The sequence below is a fragment of the Hemitrygon akajei genome, chromosome 4 (assembly GCF_048418815.1).
Source record: "Hemitrygon akajei chromosome 4, sHemAka1.3, whole genome shotgun sequence".
In the NCBI taxonomy this organism is placed as follows: Eukaryota; Metazoa; Chordata; class Chondrichthyes; order Myliobatiformes; family Dasyatidae; genus Hemitrygon; species Hemitrygon akajei.
The window spans coordinates 166,871,119-166,891,871 of record NC_133127.1 but is presented as its reverse complement, the minus strand read 5'-3'; the positions used below and the strand labels follow the sequence as shown (position 1 = coordinate 166,891,871).

At 38.0% G+C, this 20,753-nt stretch overlaps 1 protein-coding gene across 4 annotated transcripts in view; it reads right to left on the bottom strand.

Moving 5' to 3' along the window:
• nbeaa (neurobeachin a) overlaps positions 1-20,753 on the bottom strand; it is a 772,475-nt gene that overhangs the window by 78,263 nt on the left and 673,459 nt on the right. For all 4 annotated transcript variants that reach the window (XM_073043888.1, XM_073043887.1, XM_073043884.1 and 1 more), the window contains one exon: positions 7,470-7,589. In XM_073043888.1, coding sequence (XP_072899989.1) covers positions 7,470-7,589 — 120 coding nt within the window. The remainder of the gene's footprint in view (positions 1-7,469; positions 7,590-20,753) is intronic.

Genomic DNA, 20,753 nt, shown 5'->3' with positions numbered 1-20,753 from the left:
TCGTACTTGGATTTGGACTCAGACACTGAGACATTGCAGAGATTCGCAGATCCAGGATTCTGGCCAACAGGCCTCAAATTTCAGAGTTCTGATTCAACCCCTGGGCTTTGATCTTTGGCATTGACCCAAGTATCCACCGATCATTAAACACCAGGTCTTGAACTACAAACCTGCCAATGAAGGACCCCAAACACTTGGCCTCGAACTCTGATCTCAATGTTTTGTGAACCCAGGAGTTCTTCCTGCCTACATAGAACTTGGACTCCAGAATCCATTACAACTCACTCACCCAGGGTGGGGGGTGCCGGGGGTACACCAGCATCCATCTACGCTGGTCTGATGGTCCAATATCTGACTGATCTGACTGGACATTCTGGCTTGGCCCGTGGTAGTCCCATGTCAATGTTGCTGGTCTTCAAACATGGTGCAAAAGTTTAAGACTCCAGCCTGTGCTCTAATTTCACATTTCCCCTGTCCCTAAACTCTAATGTGACCTGTAACATCCCTCTCTGTCCTCTAAACTATCCCTACAAACCCAAAATCCACTGAAAAGAAACACTAAAACTGAGCCATGACTTCAAAAGAGGTCACAGATCTGCGCCATCTTGAACAGATTTCATCTTCAAGTCTCAGAACTCTATGGCAAGGGTGTATGTAACTGGAGCATAGCTGAAAGCTTCAGGGTGTTAAAAGCCACTTTGATGTACATTGAAAAGTTGTAAAACTAGAAATTAGAGTTTACTTATTAACTGCAGCAACACAGAGAACTAAAACCTACAACAGTAATATGCTTTTTAACAAATCACATCATAATCCATTAATATACCATTTTGTTTATGCTCTTATTTGTCATAATTTAATTTGCTTGACTTTATACCATCTTCAGAAAAGTGCAGTAATCACCACTAAAACGATCATCCTGATTTCAATTAAACACATCTAAAATATAAACATACTGCAGTTTTCCTATACTAATATGCTAACAAGATCCAGCTTTAAAAAAATACAGCCCGAAGCCTCCAATTTCACAAATCCTAGCAACAGATTAAATTCACCAGATTACATCGTTACAAGCATTAAGGCACCAAAATGCGTAACATGATCAAAATGGATGACACTCTTCTTGAAATCTGATTCTACGTCGGCTGTTCTCGGGGCACGGGGATACAAAAACGTTTTAAAAAAGTCACTACAGTCACTAAAGTAACCAATTAAATTTGATACTTCAGTCCTCTAATGTGCCAGGAATATGATGTAAGAAAGGCTTTCTTAATTATTAGAAACAAAATAGCTTCCTCTAGCTTTCCTATAAAGAATCTATCACAATGAAAATATAGTTAGCTTAAATTAATCACATACGCTTTTTTTATTACCATTTAATGCACATTTTTCCTTCATATAACATTAGGTGATATTCAATAACATGTGAAATAAGCCAAAGCTTCAGGTCAGGCATACATTATGAATATTCTACTAACATAAGATTTTGTCTAACTAGGCTTAAGAACAGGGATGGTCAGGGAAAGGAATAGGACATATAATTACATTAAACAAATTAAATTTATGAGAAGTGTCAACAAAGAATATTTAGCTACACAAGTGACTTTAACTAATATTTAATATTATATTCTACTTTACCATAACACATTGCTATTATGGCTGTACAATGAAACAAAATCCTAAACATATGTTTCCACTTCTCTAATTTACTGCAAACTTTAAAAAATGCCATATTTTTCTAGCTTCTCTTCTCTTACAACCCATTAACTCTGGAAAATACCATTATGGACTGGCAAATCATTCAGAAACCCTCTCCATCAACTGTGTTAATTTCCACAGATTTAATGCATTTTGTGAAACTGGCAAAGCCAACAGAGGTTTTGACAACATAGCAGTTACCTTGAAAAGCTTTTTTTAAACTATAAAAGAAATGATGCCTGCATTGTGTTCCCTTGCTAGTTATTACATTTTTAAAAAATCAGTATGAAGCCAACTGGTCCAGCTAAGGTCTTTTCTGGGTGAATTGTTTCCTGAAAGGTCATCTTACTAACAGCCACTCTTTTCCCAGCTTGCACTCATTACCACAGGAGGAGACCAGGATTAATAAAGAAAGACTGTAAAACATAGACTCTTGCCCAATTTTGGGATCTGGAAGATCGTATTTCAAATAATTCTTTTGATCAGATTCCAGAATTACCTGTAATTTCAATCAATATAATCATAAAAACGTGTACACATATGTGCACTAAAATATTTATGTGCAATTGTTATTTTCACAATCCTTCCGAAATACACAAATAGGACAAACACATAAAGAACCATATTTAAGATGGATGCAGTGATATACAACATCACTGGACACAGGCAGCAAATGACAAGAAAAAGGCTTAAGGAACAAGCTGCATTTAAAATAAACTTGTCATTAATGGTTAATTAACTGCCTGAGGCAAGTTACCATTGGACTGAACTACAACAATATGACACATTGAGGACAAATGCCATTCCAGCTGTGTTTTGTTGCAATGGGAAAAAAATTAAATCAACACCAGCAGGACCATAATAATTTTATACTTTTCTTGTATGTAGTCCATATTTTAATGACATTTATATGGGGGCAGATTTTCCACTTAAAAGCTGTCAAATCTGCTCTGGCTTTAAAGTACTCAACTGTGGAAGCTTGGCACTCCAAAGCACAGACTTAAATGGAGTCTTCTGCTTCAGCTAAGTGGCAGCCCCTCTGCTACATGGGTGGGCTTCTCATTGAGTCCATTGGGGTGTACAGAGTTCCTTGGTTCCCAACTTACAGACTGGGAAATTTGCCTGCCAAAACTGTATTACTGAAACTGCATTTGCAGCAATTATGAAATGGCAAGTAGAATGTTTGATTAGGTTCAGATAATTTGCAGTTAAGTGTATTTAATTGCTCTCAAGCACATGGAATGATGGTTAGTACTTCCATTATTTACAGTTTAAACTAATTATTGAATGTTTGTCAGTCTTAGAGACATTCACTAATATTCAATGCCAGTTTTCACAATTACTGAACTTGGGATAATCGTCACCAACCATAACGCCTGGTGCAACGTTGGACCTTTAGCCTCCCCATGCAAGCCCGTGCCATGGAGCTCTCTGAAGTAAGTAACATAATTCAAGCGTAGGTGGCTGGTAGCACACCAGTCAGTAGAAGAGCAGGCTCATTTGTGATGACTTTGTTTTTACCTCAGGCTATACTAAAACTTTGGCATCCATAGCTAAGTAACTCTATTCAAAAGAAACAAATTTCAGCATGAGAGTACTATCACCTACATGTTGTCCTTCAAGGCACACATCACCCTAAGTTGAAAATATATTGTTGTTCCTTGTGCCATTGAGAGGCCAAATTACATTAGGTCTAACTAAGCTCCCCAGCAGATGATATTTCCAAGGTGAGATATCACAGTCTTTTTGATGCACTCGGATAAATAACAGATAAATAAATGGATAAAACGGATAAATAAAATTATAAGGTCATTTGGTGCTAATGACCTGTTGTGCAGAGTACAAAAGGATTGCTACATGGTGCATCAATTTGCTTTGGTCGTGGATAAGCTGCAACAATCTTCAGTAAAGCCCAGAGCCTGAGTCAACAGGTACTTCTGAATCCCAGGGCATGCCTTCCATAGTGACTCTGGAGCACAGAAAGGAAATATGGCACATTTGTGACTAGGACCTTTACCAGGGCTAATGTTTCAACTTTATGGGGTTACATAAAGTTGAAATGTTACTGCAGAGACTGAATTTCTAACCCACTAGCAATGTATTGCAGTTTTTAAAAGCAAAGAAGGGGAAAAGATCTACTAAAAATATCCAAATTAAGCTATTAAATACACTTCAGAACAATCAACATTAATTCAAAGCACATTTTGCAAAAGTGTATATTGCAATTCAAATAAAGCCTACTGAAGAAGTGAAGCTAATCTACAATGGTTTTGTATTTAAATAGAATCAGTAAAGACAATGTCTCTAGACTTCTACTTTCCTATTTTAGCAGCAAATCAGTCTGTTTAAGTTTGTGACCACTGCTAAGTTACAGTATAAAGGAAACAATAACACACTAAAGGATGTTGGCAGATTGCGTTTTCTTAGAGCATGCAGAATGTAAAAGGCATTTTAAGAGGCATTTAGACAAGCATGTGACCAGGCAAAGTATTCAAGTCCAGGTACGATTTCCAGAAAGCCATCTCATGGGCAAAGTGGCAATTCCTGAATAAACTTGAATCACTGAAAGATGCTCAACAAATATGGCAGGGCTTGAATGCTATTGTCTCTTACAAAGAGAAACCAAGCGAAGCAGGTGACAACAAGGCTTTACTTTCCAATGAGTTCAATGCCTCCTACACTCGCTTTGACCATCAAAACATGGAGGAACCTTCACAAGCACCCACAGCCTTCGATGACCCTGTGATTTCAGTCTAGAGGCCAATATGATAGCATACTTCAGAACGGTGGAATCACAAAAAGCATCCGGCCCAGATGGGGTACCTGGCCAAGTACTAAAGACGTGCTGATCAACTGGATGGAGTGTTCACCGATATCTTTAACCTCTCACTTCAGCAATCTGGGCTACCCATGTGCTTCAAACAGCCTTTAATTATACTGGTGCCTAAGAAGAATGTGGTAATCTGCCTCAATGACCATCATCCAGTAGCACTTACATCCAATATGATGAAGTGCTTTAGTGGTTATTGATGAAACATATCAAATCCTGCCTGAGAAACAACTTTGATCTGCTCCAATTTGCCTACTGGCACTACAGGTCTGAAACAGATGCCATTTCACTGACTCCTTACTCAACTATGGAACATCTGGACAGTAAAGATGCATACATCAGGATGTTCGTTATCAATTACAACTTGGTATTCAATACTAACATCCCCTCAAAACTAATCAGTAAGCTTTAAGACCTAGGCCTCAATAACTCATTTTGCAATTGGATCCTCAATTTCCTAGTCACCAACCCGTCAGATCAGAATGGCAACAACATGTACTCCACAATCTCCATCAGAATAGGTGATTCACAAGGATGTATGCTTAGCCCCCTGCTCTACTTGCTTGATACTTATGACTGTGAGGCTAAGCACAGCTCCAATGCCATATTTAAGTTTGCTGACAACACCACTGTCGTAGGCTGGATCAAAGGAGGTGATGAATCAGTATATAGAAGGGAGATTGAAAACCAGACTCAGTGATGCTACAAAAACCTCTCATTCAATGTCAACAAGACCAAGGTGCTGATTATTGACTTCGGGAGGGAGAAACCAGAGGTCCATGAGCCAGTTCTCATTGGGGAATTAGAGGCGGAGAAGGTCAGCAACTTTAAATTCCTCGGTGTTATCATTTCAGGGGACCTGTCCTGGGCCTAGCATGTAAGTACAATTATGCAGAAAGCATGGCTGCACCTCTGCTCCCTTTGAAGTTTTCAAAGATTTGGCATGGCATCTAAAACTTTGACAAACTTCTATAGATGTATAATGGAGAGTATATTGACTGGTTGCATCACAGCCTTGTTTGGAAACACCAAGGCCCATGAACAGGAAATCCTGGAAAAAATAGTGAATATGGCCCAGTCCATCACAGGTAAAGCCATTCCCATGACTGGGCACATCTACAAGGAGTTATGTTGCAGGAACGCAGTATCCATCATCAAGCAACCCCCCACCACCCAAGCCATGCTCTCTTCTCACTGCTGCCATCAGAACGAGGGCACAGTAGCCTCAAGACCCACAGCACCAGGTTTAGGACCAGTTATCTGTTATCAGTTATCATAATAGCCTCAACCATCAAACTCTTGAACCGGTGGGGATATCTTCACTCACTCTATCAGTGAACTTCACGCAGTAAATGAATTTTAGAGTTGTATATCATGACATGTACGTACTTTGGTAATAAATTTACTTTGCAACCGTCAGCACTGCAGGCCATACAGCCTGATCATTTGCTGTACAATTCTACAATCTAAAATGAGGAGCCATAACCTCATAAGAAATAGCAGTAGAAGAACATATTCAGACCATTAAACCTATTCCACCATTTCCTAAGACCCTGGTTAATCATCTACCTCATATTATTTTCCTGTCATCTCCTCATAAACCTTAGTTGCTATAATTTCCAAGAAAACAATCAATGAGTGAACCATCATAACCCTCCAGAGTGCCATAGACACACCACTTTGAGAGAATTGTTTGTCATTTCATTTCCAAATGGTTTATTTTACTACTTTGACCCCTTACTTTAGAAATCACTCAAGAGAAACATTCACTTCTTATCTACCTTTCCAGATCCAGAAATCTGCTGGTTCCATTAAGATCATCTCTCATTCTGTCAAACTTTCAAGTTTACCTCCTTGTATAACAGTCCCAAGAACTACTGTGATAAATCAAATCTTCACAATATTCCCTCTCTAGTTAGGACATTTTTTTTTAGGTACAGAAATCAAAACAGTACATAACAATCCAGGTGTGGCTTCATCTTAGCCCTACATAATTGCACTGAGTTTTTTACACTTGCACTCAGATCCACCATCTCAGTCTCTTAATTCCTCAGCCTTTTGAGCATCAGTGTTTCAGAATATCTCACTACTTAACAGATACTCAGCAATTCTGTCTATTTACTTATCATCTTTCCACACTCTACTTTATCAGAGTTGCTATTGCCTACTTAATTAGCTTGTGCATATCCCCTTGCAGCCTCATTGCATTATCGTAAGAACTCACTTTTCCACTTAGCTTTGTGTCAGCAGTAAAATGGGAAATACCATATTTGGTTCGCTAAACAAATCATTGATATGGATTGTGTACGGTTTGGGCTCAAATATTGATTACTGCAGCTCTCCATTCATCACAAACTGTTAATTTTCTTTTTAAAAATCTTTTTATTCTCTGCTTCCATTCTATGTTGGTATATTACTCTAGCCTCATGTATCCTAACCTAATTCACAAGCTTCCTGTGGGATGTTATCTTGATTCTTCTAAAAATTCTAACACAGCACATCCCTCATCTGCTGGACAGGATACCACCTCAAAAATCTCCAATAGATCAGTCAAGCCCGATTTCCATAAATCCATTGGAACTTTGCAGAAAGGTATTATTTTCTAAGGAAGTCATGAAACTTCCTGGAGTTAGTGGTTGTACATGGAGTATTATTTTTATTCAATGCTACACATTACCAAGTAACACAAAACCAAATTTCAAATGTGCTCTGGCAGTCCATTCTTAAGCACTATGTCCAATATTAGGGGTAAACAATATTAATATTTTCACTTACAACAAATACTAAAATGCAATAGGCATTAATGTATAAGCTCAAGTGTCATTAGGCAGAATGTGATGAAAATAATCTACTTGTTGTGTTTGCATCTATCTACACAAATGAACAAGAACATGTAACATAATAGCCTTAATATACTTAAAACATTCAGCATTTTACATACCTTCACATCTGAAGTGTCTCTTTGACAGTTCCTCCATGATTTTGCTACAGAAGAAAATGTTCGCTCTGGATAATCAAATTTTCCTTCATTTGCATTAAGGAAAAATGTGGTAAATGGCTCCTGAAAAAAGTTATATTTGTGTGAATTTAACTGGTACAGAACTGCTATATAAAGTCTGATCAATAAAATATTACTTCTGAGGCTGGAAGGAAGTCTTTGACATAGAAATAAATATAAATTACAGAATGACCATGATCATCTTTAATCATTTTCAAATATACTGGATATTCTATTTCCCTCATTACGTTATTTATATGCAATATCAAACAACTTTAATGATGACATGGTGCATAATAATATCAGCATATAACAACAAAAGACATGTATTTCATGGCTCAAATAGACAGAAAGAAGAATTCTGCGTAAAAGATCTCTCATCCATACATGCAAACAAATACAGAAGGTAGACATTCTTGAGTGAACCCTGCTCGAAATGTTCACACTTTTCACAAATTTATCCTTTTTGTATCCAGAAGGCTATTTTTGTTGGCCCAGAGAATCCAGAGCCAAAGGTAAATGGCAGCATGAGAGACAGACTACTACAATCTCTGTCTACAAAGTCTGGAAACTTCTCAGCTGAGCCATTTCTCAATATAATTCTGCCCTCAGCTGTGCCATTTGTCAAAACAGTCAGTTTCTCAATATTTCTTAAAATTTCTTGGTGTCTGCAGGGTACCCAAAGACCCAGGCAGGAGTAAAACTACAAATCTGATAATTACTGGCTATGAAAATTTTCACAAACTTAATAAAATCAGAAGGTTACATGTGTGCTTTTAAGTTTGATGTAAGAAAATGGGATATTTTCAAATCATGAGACATTGGCATTTATACTGGAAGTGATCTGCTGGGATAGCTTCATGAGTTGAGTTAGCGTCGGAGCCATGAAGAATTTAATAACTAGATTTGTAGATAACGTAAATTTAGGTAAGATATCAGACACATTTAAGGAACATTTTCATAGATTTCTACAAAGACAAATTCCAATGACAAATGTAAACTTCACAATAAGGATATAAAATTGACTTTCAGGCCGAGACACTTCATTAAGATTCATAAGGTCTCACTCAAAACTATGACTGTTTATTTCCCTTCACTGATGGTGCCTGACCTGTTGAGTTCCTACAGCATTCTGTGTGTATTGCTCAGGATTTCCAGAATTTGCAGAACCTCTTGTGTCCACAAGAAGAATAATTAATTAATTAAGGAAGTTAAATATAACATTGAATTGGTATATAATGTATCTCTAAATAAATAAATGAGTGGCTAACCAGAAGATCAGCAAATTTTCATAATCTGACAAGAATGATAAAGAAGGGAGTAAAGAGGAAGAAATGCTCATTGTGAGAGTAAAAAGCAAGAAATTTGAATACAAGCAAATGAAATGGAAGCGAGTAGCTGCGGTAAGCATTAATCTTGAGGATGAGAATGAGAAAATAATAATGGAAAATAAGGACAAAAAGAATTGACAATACATTTGAATAAATATATTATATCTGTCCATGTTCAATTAACTGGTTGCGTCCCAAAAACAGTAAAAACTTCAGAAACAAAGGATGTGAGGGAAATTGTTATCATTTCGAAAAAAATACTGGACAAATTAATGGACTAAAGCTCACAAGTCCCACAGTTTTAAGATACTAAGATCTTTTTAAAAAATGGTTGCAGGGAGAGTTGATGGCATGATTGTGATCTTTCAAAGTTCTCCTGGTTCTAGAATGGTCCTGGCAGAGTGGAAAATCACATACATGAGACTTTTTTTTCTGAAGGAAACAGGAACCTTATTGGTGAGTTAGTGCAGAAACCATTGCTATGAAAGTAGTAGCAAGTCAGTTAGCAAATCACAATGCAATTAGATAGGTTTTGTGAAAATAAAATAATATTTGACTATCTTGTTCGAGTTTTTGGGTAGGAGTATAGTTGGATTTCCTAAAAGCATTCTATGAGAACCATATACAGGACTACCACATAAGGTAAGAGTTCATGATTTTGGCAGCAGCATATTCAAACATGGATTAACTAACTACATCCAAACTATACCTTAATTCACATCCAAATGCAGTAAGACCTGGATAATATCAAGGTCTGGACTAATAGGTAGCAGTTTACATTCACACCACATAAGTGCTAGGCAATGATGATATCCAGCAAAAGAAAATATAGGTATCACCCCCTAACATCCAATGACAGCTTATCACCAAATCTCCCACTATCAATAACCATTGACCGGCAACTGAATTGGAGTAGCCATACACACAATATGGCTACGAGAGAAGGTCAATTCAGTAAGACAATTCAGAACTGTTTTGCTTACCGCAATTTCAAGAATTCAGGTTTGGCGATACCAGAAACAACTGGGAGTAAAAATTCAATGATTTCACTACGTCAACAAATTAGGACCTATGAAGAACTTGAAGGTATCAACAATCATATTGAACGTTATAATGAAAATGAAGATTTGGTGGATGAAATCATCAAAAGCATTGTGTGAAGGCCGTGCATTACAAGCCCTAGGTGTCTCTGCTGATTTTGTTCATTTACAGTCAATCAAAAAAACACAGCGGTGTACTCAGGATGAATTCTTCTGTTGATAACTATTAAGAACTAACACATTTTTATAGTACTGTAGAGCTATTAGCAGTGCTCTAATATGTTCTGTATTTCATTTAAATGCATAAATTGTTATTCAGTTAAATGGTAATTTGTCTTTTCTATGCTTTTTAAAAAACTACTTCAATGAAACTTCGGCTAATTGGGGCAGCCGCTTAAAAAGGCTAAAATGTACTGCTCCCGATGTGTCCCAATGAACCAGAATCTACTGTTTTCCGTCATTCAAAATCCTTGAACTCGCATCCTAGCAGTATTGTGGTATACCTAGACATCAAGAACTGCAGCGGTTCAAGAAGGCGGCTCTGGAAGATGAGGCATAAGATCTACAAACTTTGAAGTGACAGTGCACGAGCTGGAATGATCAATACAGATTTGTGCATAGAGGTCATGTCTGACAAATCTCTTGAGTTCTTTGAGGAGGTAACCAAGAGAATGGATGAGGGCAGGGCAGTGGATGTTGTCTATATGATAAGGTCCATTATGATAGGCTATCCTGGGAGGTTAGATAGCATGGGATCCAAGGGAAGATAGCAGATTGGATTCATAATTGGCTCAGTGGTAGGAAGCAGAGGATGATGGTCAAAAGTAATTTCTGAAACTGGACTGCTGTGTCTAGTGGTGTGCCACAGGGTTTGGTGCTGGGACCTTTGCAGTTTGTAATTTATTTAAAAGGTTTAGATGTGAAGTGTGCAAGGCATGATTAGTAAGCTCGTAGATGACACTAGAACAGGCAGTGCTATAGATAGTGTAAATGATTATTAAAAATTACTGGGGGATCTTGATCAGCTAGGTATGCCAGCTGAGAATTGGTAACTGACTTTCAATCCAGATAATTGTGAGGTATTTCAATCCAGGGTAGGACTTATACAATAAATGGTAGGAACAGAGAGATCCAGGAGTGCGTGTGCATTGTTCCATTGAAAGTGCCATCACAGGTATAGGGTAGTGACAAAGATATTTGGTACTACGCTGATGTTATTAGTCAGGGCACTGTGTATAAGAATAGGGAAGCTACATTGCAATTATATAAGACATTAGTGAAGTTGCATTTGGGAACATTGTGTACAGTTTTGATCACCCAGTTACAGGAAAAATATTATTAAATGAGAAAGAATGCATAAAAAGATATACCAGGATATAGGCTGGACTTGGGGGCCTGAGTTACAAGGAGGGATTGCATAAGCCATCTAATGGCATGCTGGCTTTTATAACAAGAGAAGTTGAGTATAGGAGTAAAGAGGTCCTTCTGCAGCTGTACAGGGCCCTAGTGAGACCACACCTGGAGTATTGTGTGCAGGTTTGGTCTCCAAATTTGAGGAAGGACATTCTTGCTATTGAGGGAGTGCAGCGTAGGTTCACAAGGTTAATTCCTGGAATGGCGGGACTGACATATGTTGAAAGATTGGAGCGACTGGGCTTGTATACACTGGAATTTAGAAGGATGAGAGGGGATCTGATTGAAACATATAAGATTATTAAGGGATTGGACACACTGGAGGCAGGAAGCATGTTCCCGCTGATGGGTGAGTTCAGAACTAGAGGCCGCAGTTTAAGAATAAGGGTTAGGCCATTTAGAACAGAGATGTGGAAAAACTTTTTCACCCAGAGAGTGGTGGATATGTGGAATGCTCTGCCCCAGAAGGCAGTGGAGGCCAAGTCTCTGGATGCATTCAAGAGAGAGTTATATAGAGCTCTTATAGATAGTGGGGTCAAGGGATATGGGGAGAGGGCAGGAACGGGGTAGTGATTGTGTATGATCAGCCATGATCACAGTGAATGGGGGTGCTGGCTATAAGGGCCGAATGGCCTACTCCTGCACCTACTGTCTGTTGTCTATTGCCTATTCCCTGGAATATAGGAGTTTGAGGAGTGATGTGATGGTGAAGTACACGAGATCACAAAGGACAGAGACAGTGAGTGCACGTAGACTTTTTTCACAAGGGATTGATGCTTGAACAAGAAGATATAGGTTTAAGATAAGAGGTGAGGGATTCAAAAGGGACTCATGCACTTCTTCTTGCAAAGTATGGGTGTGTATTTGGAATGCCTGCCAGAAATAATGGTTGAGATGAGCACATTAGCAACATTTAAAAGACATCTAGTTAAGGATGTAGATAGAAGATGTTTAAGGGCTATGGGGCAAACATAGGCAGATGGGACTTGCTTGCTGGGCCGCACAGTTGACATGGACGAGTTGTGCCAAAGGGCCTTTTTCCATGCTGTATGACTCTTATGATTTTATGACTTGGATGAATGGACTGAGTGCATTCTTTTTAAATTTGCTGATACAAAAAAAGTTGTGAGGAGAACAAGAAGAGTCTGCTTAAATGAGTGTGCATTACTGCAGTAGGTGGCGTATAACTGGGGAAATGTGATGTTATTCCCCTTAGCAGTAAGATAATAAAAGCAGAATGGTAAAATATAACTTAACAAAAGGATCTAGAAGCCCTTGCAGGAAAAAGAAAAGTTAAACAGTTAAAGCAAGTAATTAGGAAGGTCTTTTAGGAAGAGGGATGGAGTACAAAAATGGGTAACTGATGCTACAAATGTTCAGGATGTTGCAGAGGTTGTATGGTGAATAATACACATAATTTGATGATTGATAGGAGCATAGGGTGACAGTGGAAGATTGATTTTGGACTGGAGGCCTGTGACTAATGGTGTTCCCAAGGAATGGCGCCAGGCACATTTCTATTTGTTATCGATATGAATGGTTTGGATGAGAATGGATAAGGCATGGTTTGTAAGCATGCAGAGTCAGTGGTGTCGTAGACAGTGAAGATGGTTGTCAGGGACTCCAGAAAAATCTTGATCAGCTGCAAAAGTGGGACAGAGAACAGAAAATGAAGCTTAATATAGAACATAGTACAGCACAGTACAAGCCCTTCCGCTTATGATGTTGTACTGACCTTTTAACCTACTCTAAGATCAATCTAACCCTTCCCTCCCTCATAGCCCTCCACGAACCTACTGTGCTTTATTAAAAAAAAAGTTAACTATGACATTACCCTATATTTTCCTCCAATCACCAATGCCATTTTGCATTAGCCATTTCCAGCCTGGGGTGGGGGGGGAAGGTCTCTAGCTGTTGATCATAAGAGATGACGCCTCTTATCATCTTGTACACCTCTACTAAGTCACCTCTCACCCTCTTTCACTACACAGAGAAAAGCCCTTGCTCACTCAACCTACCTTCATAAGACATGCTCTCTAATCCTTAGGCAACACGAGTGAATCTGCAGATGCTGGAAATAAATAAAAAACACAAAATGCTGGCAGAACTCAACAGGCCAGACAGCATCTATGGGAGGAGGCAGTGACAACGTTTCGGGCCGAAACCTCCTGATGCAGTGTTTTGGCCCGAAACGTCGTCACTACCTCCTCCCATAGATGCTGTCTGGCCTGCTGAGTTCTGCCAGCATTTTGTGTTTTTTATTCTCTCTAATCCATGCAGCATCCTGGAAAAACTCTTCTGCACCCTCTCTAAAACTTACACACTCTTCTTATAATGAGGCAAACATAAGTAAACACAATGTTCCAACTGTGGTCTGACCGGAGTTTTATAGAGCTCACGGCTCTTGAACTTAATCCCCTAATAATGAAGGACAACACACTCCATTAACTTGCATGACAATTTTTAGGAATTTAAGAAATGGACTCAAGATCCCTCTTTTACTCCACACTGTTAAGAATCCTGCCATTAGTCTTATACTCTGTCTTCAAGTTTGATCTTCCAAAGTGTTATCACTTCAAATTTTTCAGCACAGCTCTACATTCTATCAATGTCCTGCTGTAACCTACACTGTCCACAACACCACCATAACTTCATGTCATCTACAAATTTACTTTCGTAACTTTCCACTTCCTCATCCAGTTCAGATGGGAATCTTGTTTGAGATGGATCAGTTGAGGTGAAGGGTTTGTTTCTGCTCTGCATGACTTTATGACTCCATAACATATGGTTTTAGTTGACTTATTTATTTACCTTCATCAGAGGCAAATTAGAAAACTTTCACAAGGTTGATTTTTGAAGTAGTTAGATGGGCTGGATGTGTTGTAACTGGAATGTTGGGTGGTAGTATTGAAACAAATAAGTTTCTGAGGGTCCTTATTGATTTATTTTGATTTATTTAGTGTTACAACACAGTGTGGACCTTTCGTGCCTTTGAGCCACACTGCCCCAGCAACCCCTGGCAAACCCGATTAACCCTAACCAGATCATGGGACAATTTAGAATGACCATTTTTTTAGCATGTCACACCAGACAGTCAGCCATTCTTGTCTGGCGCATGGTGTCAGGATTGGTCTCCTTTCGGATTAATCGGGTCACGATATGAACGTTCCTGACTCGACCCTAATGACCAAGTAATCTCCCCAGTATGTCTTTGGACTGTGGGAGGAAACTGGAACACTCGGAGAAAACAAACACATTTCACAGGGAGGACATACAGAGGCTCCTTACAGACGGTGTCAGAATTGAACTCCAAACTCTGATGCCTTGAGCTGTAATAGTGTTGTGCTAACTGCTACATTTCTGCAGTGACAGTGTTAGTTCTGGTGGGTGGGGATGTGGAGTAAAATTACCCATGTAACATAGATAATAGGAGGAAGGTCTTGGAAGGTAGTTAATCTTAGCAAATCCCTGACTGTGTGTTCACTGAATATATTCAAGGATGAGATAGGTAGATATTTGAACTATTGTGGGGGGTGGGGGTAGGGATGGTGATCAAGGATTTTGGGAAACAGACAGTAAAGTGCTGAGGTCAGCATCAAACCAGCCATGATCCTTTATAGTGGCAGAGGCAGCCCAAAGTGTCTACTTCTGCTTCAACTACTTGCATTGTTATGACATTCAGAAACATTTACAAAGATTTAATAAACAAAATTAAGCGTTAACATTTTAAAAGTGTTGAAATAAAGATTGTCAAAGCAAGCAAGTGGGCAATATCATCTCCTAGGAGTGGTGGGAGTTTTTAAGAGGGTAATAAGGGTAAAGGGAGAGGTGAGGGGACTCAGTAGCGAGTAGCTGAGGGAGTACTGGCTTAATTTTTAAAAATTAATTTTATCCAAAGTTCCCTGATTACAATCATCATGTAATCTCCTCGTCTCTTGCTAACCCACCATTCTCTTAGATTTTGATTGAGGTGCGCTGTATTTGTTGAAAAGCAATGTGATGCTTCTGTATTTGTAATATCATGAGAAATCTGGACTGAAGAAGTTCTGTTATTTCCAGGTCCAGCCCACACATTATTGCTGTTCACTCCTGTAGTACAGTGTCAGCCAGTATGATTCTATACTCTATTTGTGCAATGACGTGATTTCTGTGAATTAAGGTCTGGTGTTCAATGGAGTAAAGTTCAGAATCTGCTCTTTGAATGGTCTTGACCACATTTTTCGAGTCCATGACCCTAATGAGATACTGCTGCCCTACTTTATGTTCCTTTAGGCAGAGAGTCAGGTTTTGCCTGAGTATGATGATGACGTAACTTGCCCTTTGATCGCAGCACTTGCGGTTGGACTTAAAGCAATAGGCGATTGACCGTGGCCATTAATCCATGACAAAAATGGCAGAAGCAGACCAAATGAGAAAAGAGTATAGACAGCATAGTGTGAAGTATTTGAACGATCGTTATATAATAGCACCAAACAACCAACAGCTGCCAATGTGCCTGTTGTGTGAAATAGTTTTGTTTAAATGAGGTAATGAAACTATCCAGGCTCCTTGAACAATTGAAGAGAATACACTCTGATAAAGTAAACAAGAACTTGACATATTTCCAGTTATTTCATGAAAACTTTCAAAAATGGAAAACACTTCAAAACATGTTTGTCAGCTTTTCACAATAAAACAGTGATGGGTTATATGCTTCATACAACATATCATTGTTCATTGCTAAATCTGGAAAGCTCCATAATTGGAGAAGAATTGCACCTTTAATTATTTGGGCTGGTGACTTTTGCAAAACCATACTCAGAACCTCCCTTATTGTTCTAGTTCAAGGGAACTAGAAACAGATATGAAGGGGGACTCAACATTTTGGATTGTTGAGCAATTTTTCAAAAAGAAGAAGATTCCACTCAACGTTCTTGCTGTGCAATAGGTGAGGCACCATCAATGACAGAATGCCATTGTGGGGTTATTACTTTCTTGAAAAAAGCTGAAACTAACATATTTACCATTCACTGTGTAATTCACAGACAACATTTTGTTGCAAAGAACCTAAGTGATCGGCTGCACAAATCATTAAATGCTGTTATCATAGAGGTAAATAAAATCAAGTCCTATGCTCTCAATTCTTGACTATTTCAAGAGCTTTGTATTGAGAATGATGAACAATCTGAACACATGCTGTTGCACACGGAAGTCAGATGGCTCTCAAAAGGAAACTGCCTGAGATGCTTTTATGCTCTTTTTGAAATCATAATAAAGTTGTTTGAAGACTCAAATGCTTCATTCAGCAATCAACTCAAGAATATTAGGCAGAACATTACTTATTTGTTAGAATTATTCACAAAGTTTAATGAAGTAAGTCTTCAATTGCAAGGAAATGATGTGAATCTTGTCAGTTAAATCAAGTCATCTCCACATTTCTGTTCAAGTTAAATCTATTTATGTGCAACATTGGCCATTGCAACCTCTTCCAATTTCCGAGCCCCTCTGAGTTGGAAGAAAAAGAAAGAATACCAGATGATGATCTTCAAGTACACTGTGCCCATCTGAGTGAGCTGCAGAAAGACATGACTGAGAGATTTCAGGATCTTCTCTTGATCCAAATTCCAGATTGTGTAACATATCCATTCATGCATTTGTAATAAGGAATTAACAGGAAGGATGGAAGAAGAACTGATATTGCTATAAAATGATTTTTGAGCTGAAGTTATGATTCAAAATTTATCTCGACTTTCAGTTTGAGAAAGAAATCTCTGAACACTATCCTCCACTGTTGAAAAAGGTCAAAATGTTATTTATTGCCTTTCCAACAGCATATTTAGTGGAGTGCAGTTTCAGTGCAGTTTCCCAACTTCTTTCAAAGCAAAACTTTCAGGCTTCAAATTACTGAACATGGGGATCTGAGGCTCCTTCTGAGTGACAGCCTGATGTTGAGAAGCTGATATCACTGCACCAAATCTGTCCATCTCATTGAAAGGTGAAAAAGGTGAAGGAATAAATAGTTGGACTAGTAATGTATGCTCTAAAATTGTTGTTAAAAATTGTTTTTACTGTAATTACCTAAAGAAATTATTTTATTTGCAACTTGCTTTGTACTTGCTGTCCCTATTTTCTTTCACAGTGCATCGTAAATTAAAAATGTTTTATAGTTTTTATGCAATGTCTAAAAAAGGAGAGTGGGTGCTGGGGATGTGATCTGGGAGCCAAGGGTGCAGTAACCTGAAAATATTTAGGAACTACCGCTTTAAAGCAACAAATTAAAATTCTGGTCTTGATGCATCCTGATGTACTGCACTTTAAATATTGAGGAACCTCACCAACCTTCAGTTCTGCCAGTGATTTTTTTTTAATAAGAAGTACACTGCAGAGAAGAGCTGAAAAATCTCTAGTAAAATTCAGTCATTAACCTCTGGGCTTCCATATTCAAGCACGTCCTGAAATTTGCTGGCACTCATATTGAGAAATGTTGGTGAAAATCCAGCAAAATCTAGGTCAAGATGTTAAAATTGCATATAGAATTATAATTGTGAGTTTGCCATTGATAAGGTAAAGGTTAGACTAACTTCTTTTCACTTATCCAAGAAGTGAAATCCTGTAGTTAATTACTCTTGTTGATGGCCATTTCACATTGACATAAAATTTTCAGTGAATTATCTGAAGCAGATTCAGGCAATTTTCTTCTCCATATTTTAATAGTAGATACTCTTTGCATACTTTTGTTACTTCTTGTTCCCAAAGGAGCAGAGGAGGCTCAAAATTATAGAGTACTGGGATTTCCACAGTGAACAGAGATTAACTTATTACAACACCATAAATTTTATGCTATTATGAATGATCTTAGATTTGTCTACTACAAAATTTATGTTAGCCCAGCTGCTTAATTAGGCCTAAAGTTTATCAATGTACCATCTGGAGACATATATCTGGCATTTATCAGGCAATTAAAATAAAATTTTACACAAAGCAGTCTCCAACTCATCATCAGCCAAGATGAAGGAAGTTTACTGGTAATATATTAAAAGATCTGCAGTATATTTTCTCGGTGAAGGTTACAATTGATATAACTAATCCTCCAAGCCATTACTATTGCATTTTCAATAATTCATCCAACATAAAACAACAATAAGTAGCAACAGAAGAGGTTGAGAATGCACAAATGAAAGCTAAGGAATTCAACTTCAAAAACAACCACACAAATACACGAGGACTTACAATAAATCAAATGGGAGGGTAAACTAAGTGAAAATGGTTTTCACTTTTTGGACAGGTAAGGATACTTTTTAATATATGTATCCTAAATAAATCTGATATATAGATATTCCCAGAATGCATCAGTAGATTACATTTTCTTGAAGGAGAAAAGTCTATTACTTTATCCCATTGAGGTGTGTGTGTGTGTGCGCGCGCGCGCGTGTGTGAATGAATCCACGCACACGAGCTGCAGCATATTTTCCTAAAGAACCAAAAGGTGACTTAGTTGTCAAAAACTTCATCTGGGGCAAATTTCATATTTCAATGAATTTTATTACACACTACTCTAATTACAGCATGAACATTTTGCTTCATTACTGACTATGATTAAGAGAACCTGCAATTAGCATCAGCTGTAGTTCGGTCTTGATTTTGTTAAGTGGGGCTTACTACTGCATGCTGCTTAAGTATTTTTATATTATGTTATTATTTAGACCACAGCTGGAAATTTGGCTATATTGGTAAAGATTGTCCTAAATGGTAGCAAGGCTCAGGATGACACTAGGACCTGCTGTGACATTAATTTAGATAAGAGAGCAGGCTAAAACAAGCTTCACCCATAAAATTCTTAAAAACTCAAGAGTGACAGCTTTTGCCCCTCTTAAAGCTGGCAAAACTTTCTAATACTTCTGCATGTTGCTGTCATCCAGAAATAGGCTATTATAAATTAAATAACAATCGAAAAGTAACAGATTTAAAACCAGAAAACAGAGATTTCAGTAGACACAAGAGACTGTAGATGCTGAAATCTGGAACAACAATATAGGTAAAGGAATTTTGCAGGTCAAAATATTATCTATGGAAGGAAAGGAATTGTCCTCATGCAGTGTTTTGACCTGAAATGTCAACAATTCTTTTCCTCACAGAGAGGCTGCTTAGCTCACTAAGTTCCTCCAGGACATTGTCTGTTACCAAAGCCTTCAATGTGTTGGTGTTCAAGTGCTTGACTCTATCATTCTTAATATCTGCCTCCATCGCCCATTCAGGTAGTGTATTCCAAATTCCAACAATTGGCTGAGTGAAAAGGTTACTCTTCAAAACCCTTATCCCTTACCTAAACTAATGCCCACCATTTTAGATAGTCCTTCCATATGGAAATGTTTCATACAGTGTACCCTATCTATGCCCTTCAGTTTTGTATACCTCTATCAGATTCGCATCACCCCTCCCACCTACAGCACTTAAGACTCCTATGCTTCATGTAAATCAAGTCGGGTCTATCCAGCTTCTCCTCATAACTGAAACATTCTATCCCAGAAAACATCCTGGACAAACTCCTTTGCAATGTTCCAGTGTGATGAACCACACTGTGTGATGAACAAGGTTAACCACTGTTTTATGAAGTTGTACTTCAACTTCCCTGCTCTTGTATTCTATCCCCTGATGTCCTGGTCCAAGAAGACAAGTATCTTATATTAGTCCTCCCAAAGTGTATCCTGCACTTCTTACTAACTGATCAATATCACTGATCAACTGTCTGATTATCAGGTTATCAATGGCAGTGATTAAATATGGGGTTTCACTTCTTGGATAAATAAAAAGAAGTTAGTCTAACCTTTACTACATCAATGGCAAACTCACAATTATATTTCTCTGTTTTAACACCTTGACCTGGATGTTGCTGAATTTTTATGATTTAAAAATAAAGTAATGATAATAATCTGTAAAATCCTTCTGCAAAAATAATATTACCCTTCCAAATAAGGATGTTTAGGACAGGCTTTGTCAGTTAGATTATTTTTTCCTACAATAATCCTCTTATGTGGATGATTTTGCAGATAATGACTCTGATTTCATGGTTATAAGTCAGCAACAATTTACAACTTAGGAGGTAAGGAAGAGAGAGATATATATATATATATATCTAATGGACATACCAATTAGAACAAATTACAAACTCCCTTGGTCTACATTTTACCTTTTGCAGTTGCATCAGTTTTTAACTATTGCTGCAGGCACTCTGTAAATGAAGATACCCAGAACAAAATTAAACACATAACAACAATGATAAAACATGCCAAGGTATCAGCAAAGAAAAAGACCAGAGGTAATGGCGAGGAAAATTTAGGTGAGATAGAATGACTTAGTGTTGTGCAGAGAGGAAGTCAGAATATCAAGGACCGGTTTAGTGGAATAAAAACAAAACATTAGGGAGGAGAATGGAGTTCAGCAGATATTAGAGTGCACAAGAACTC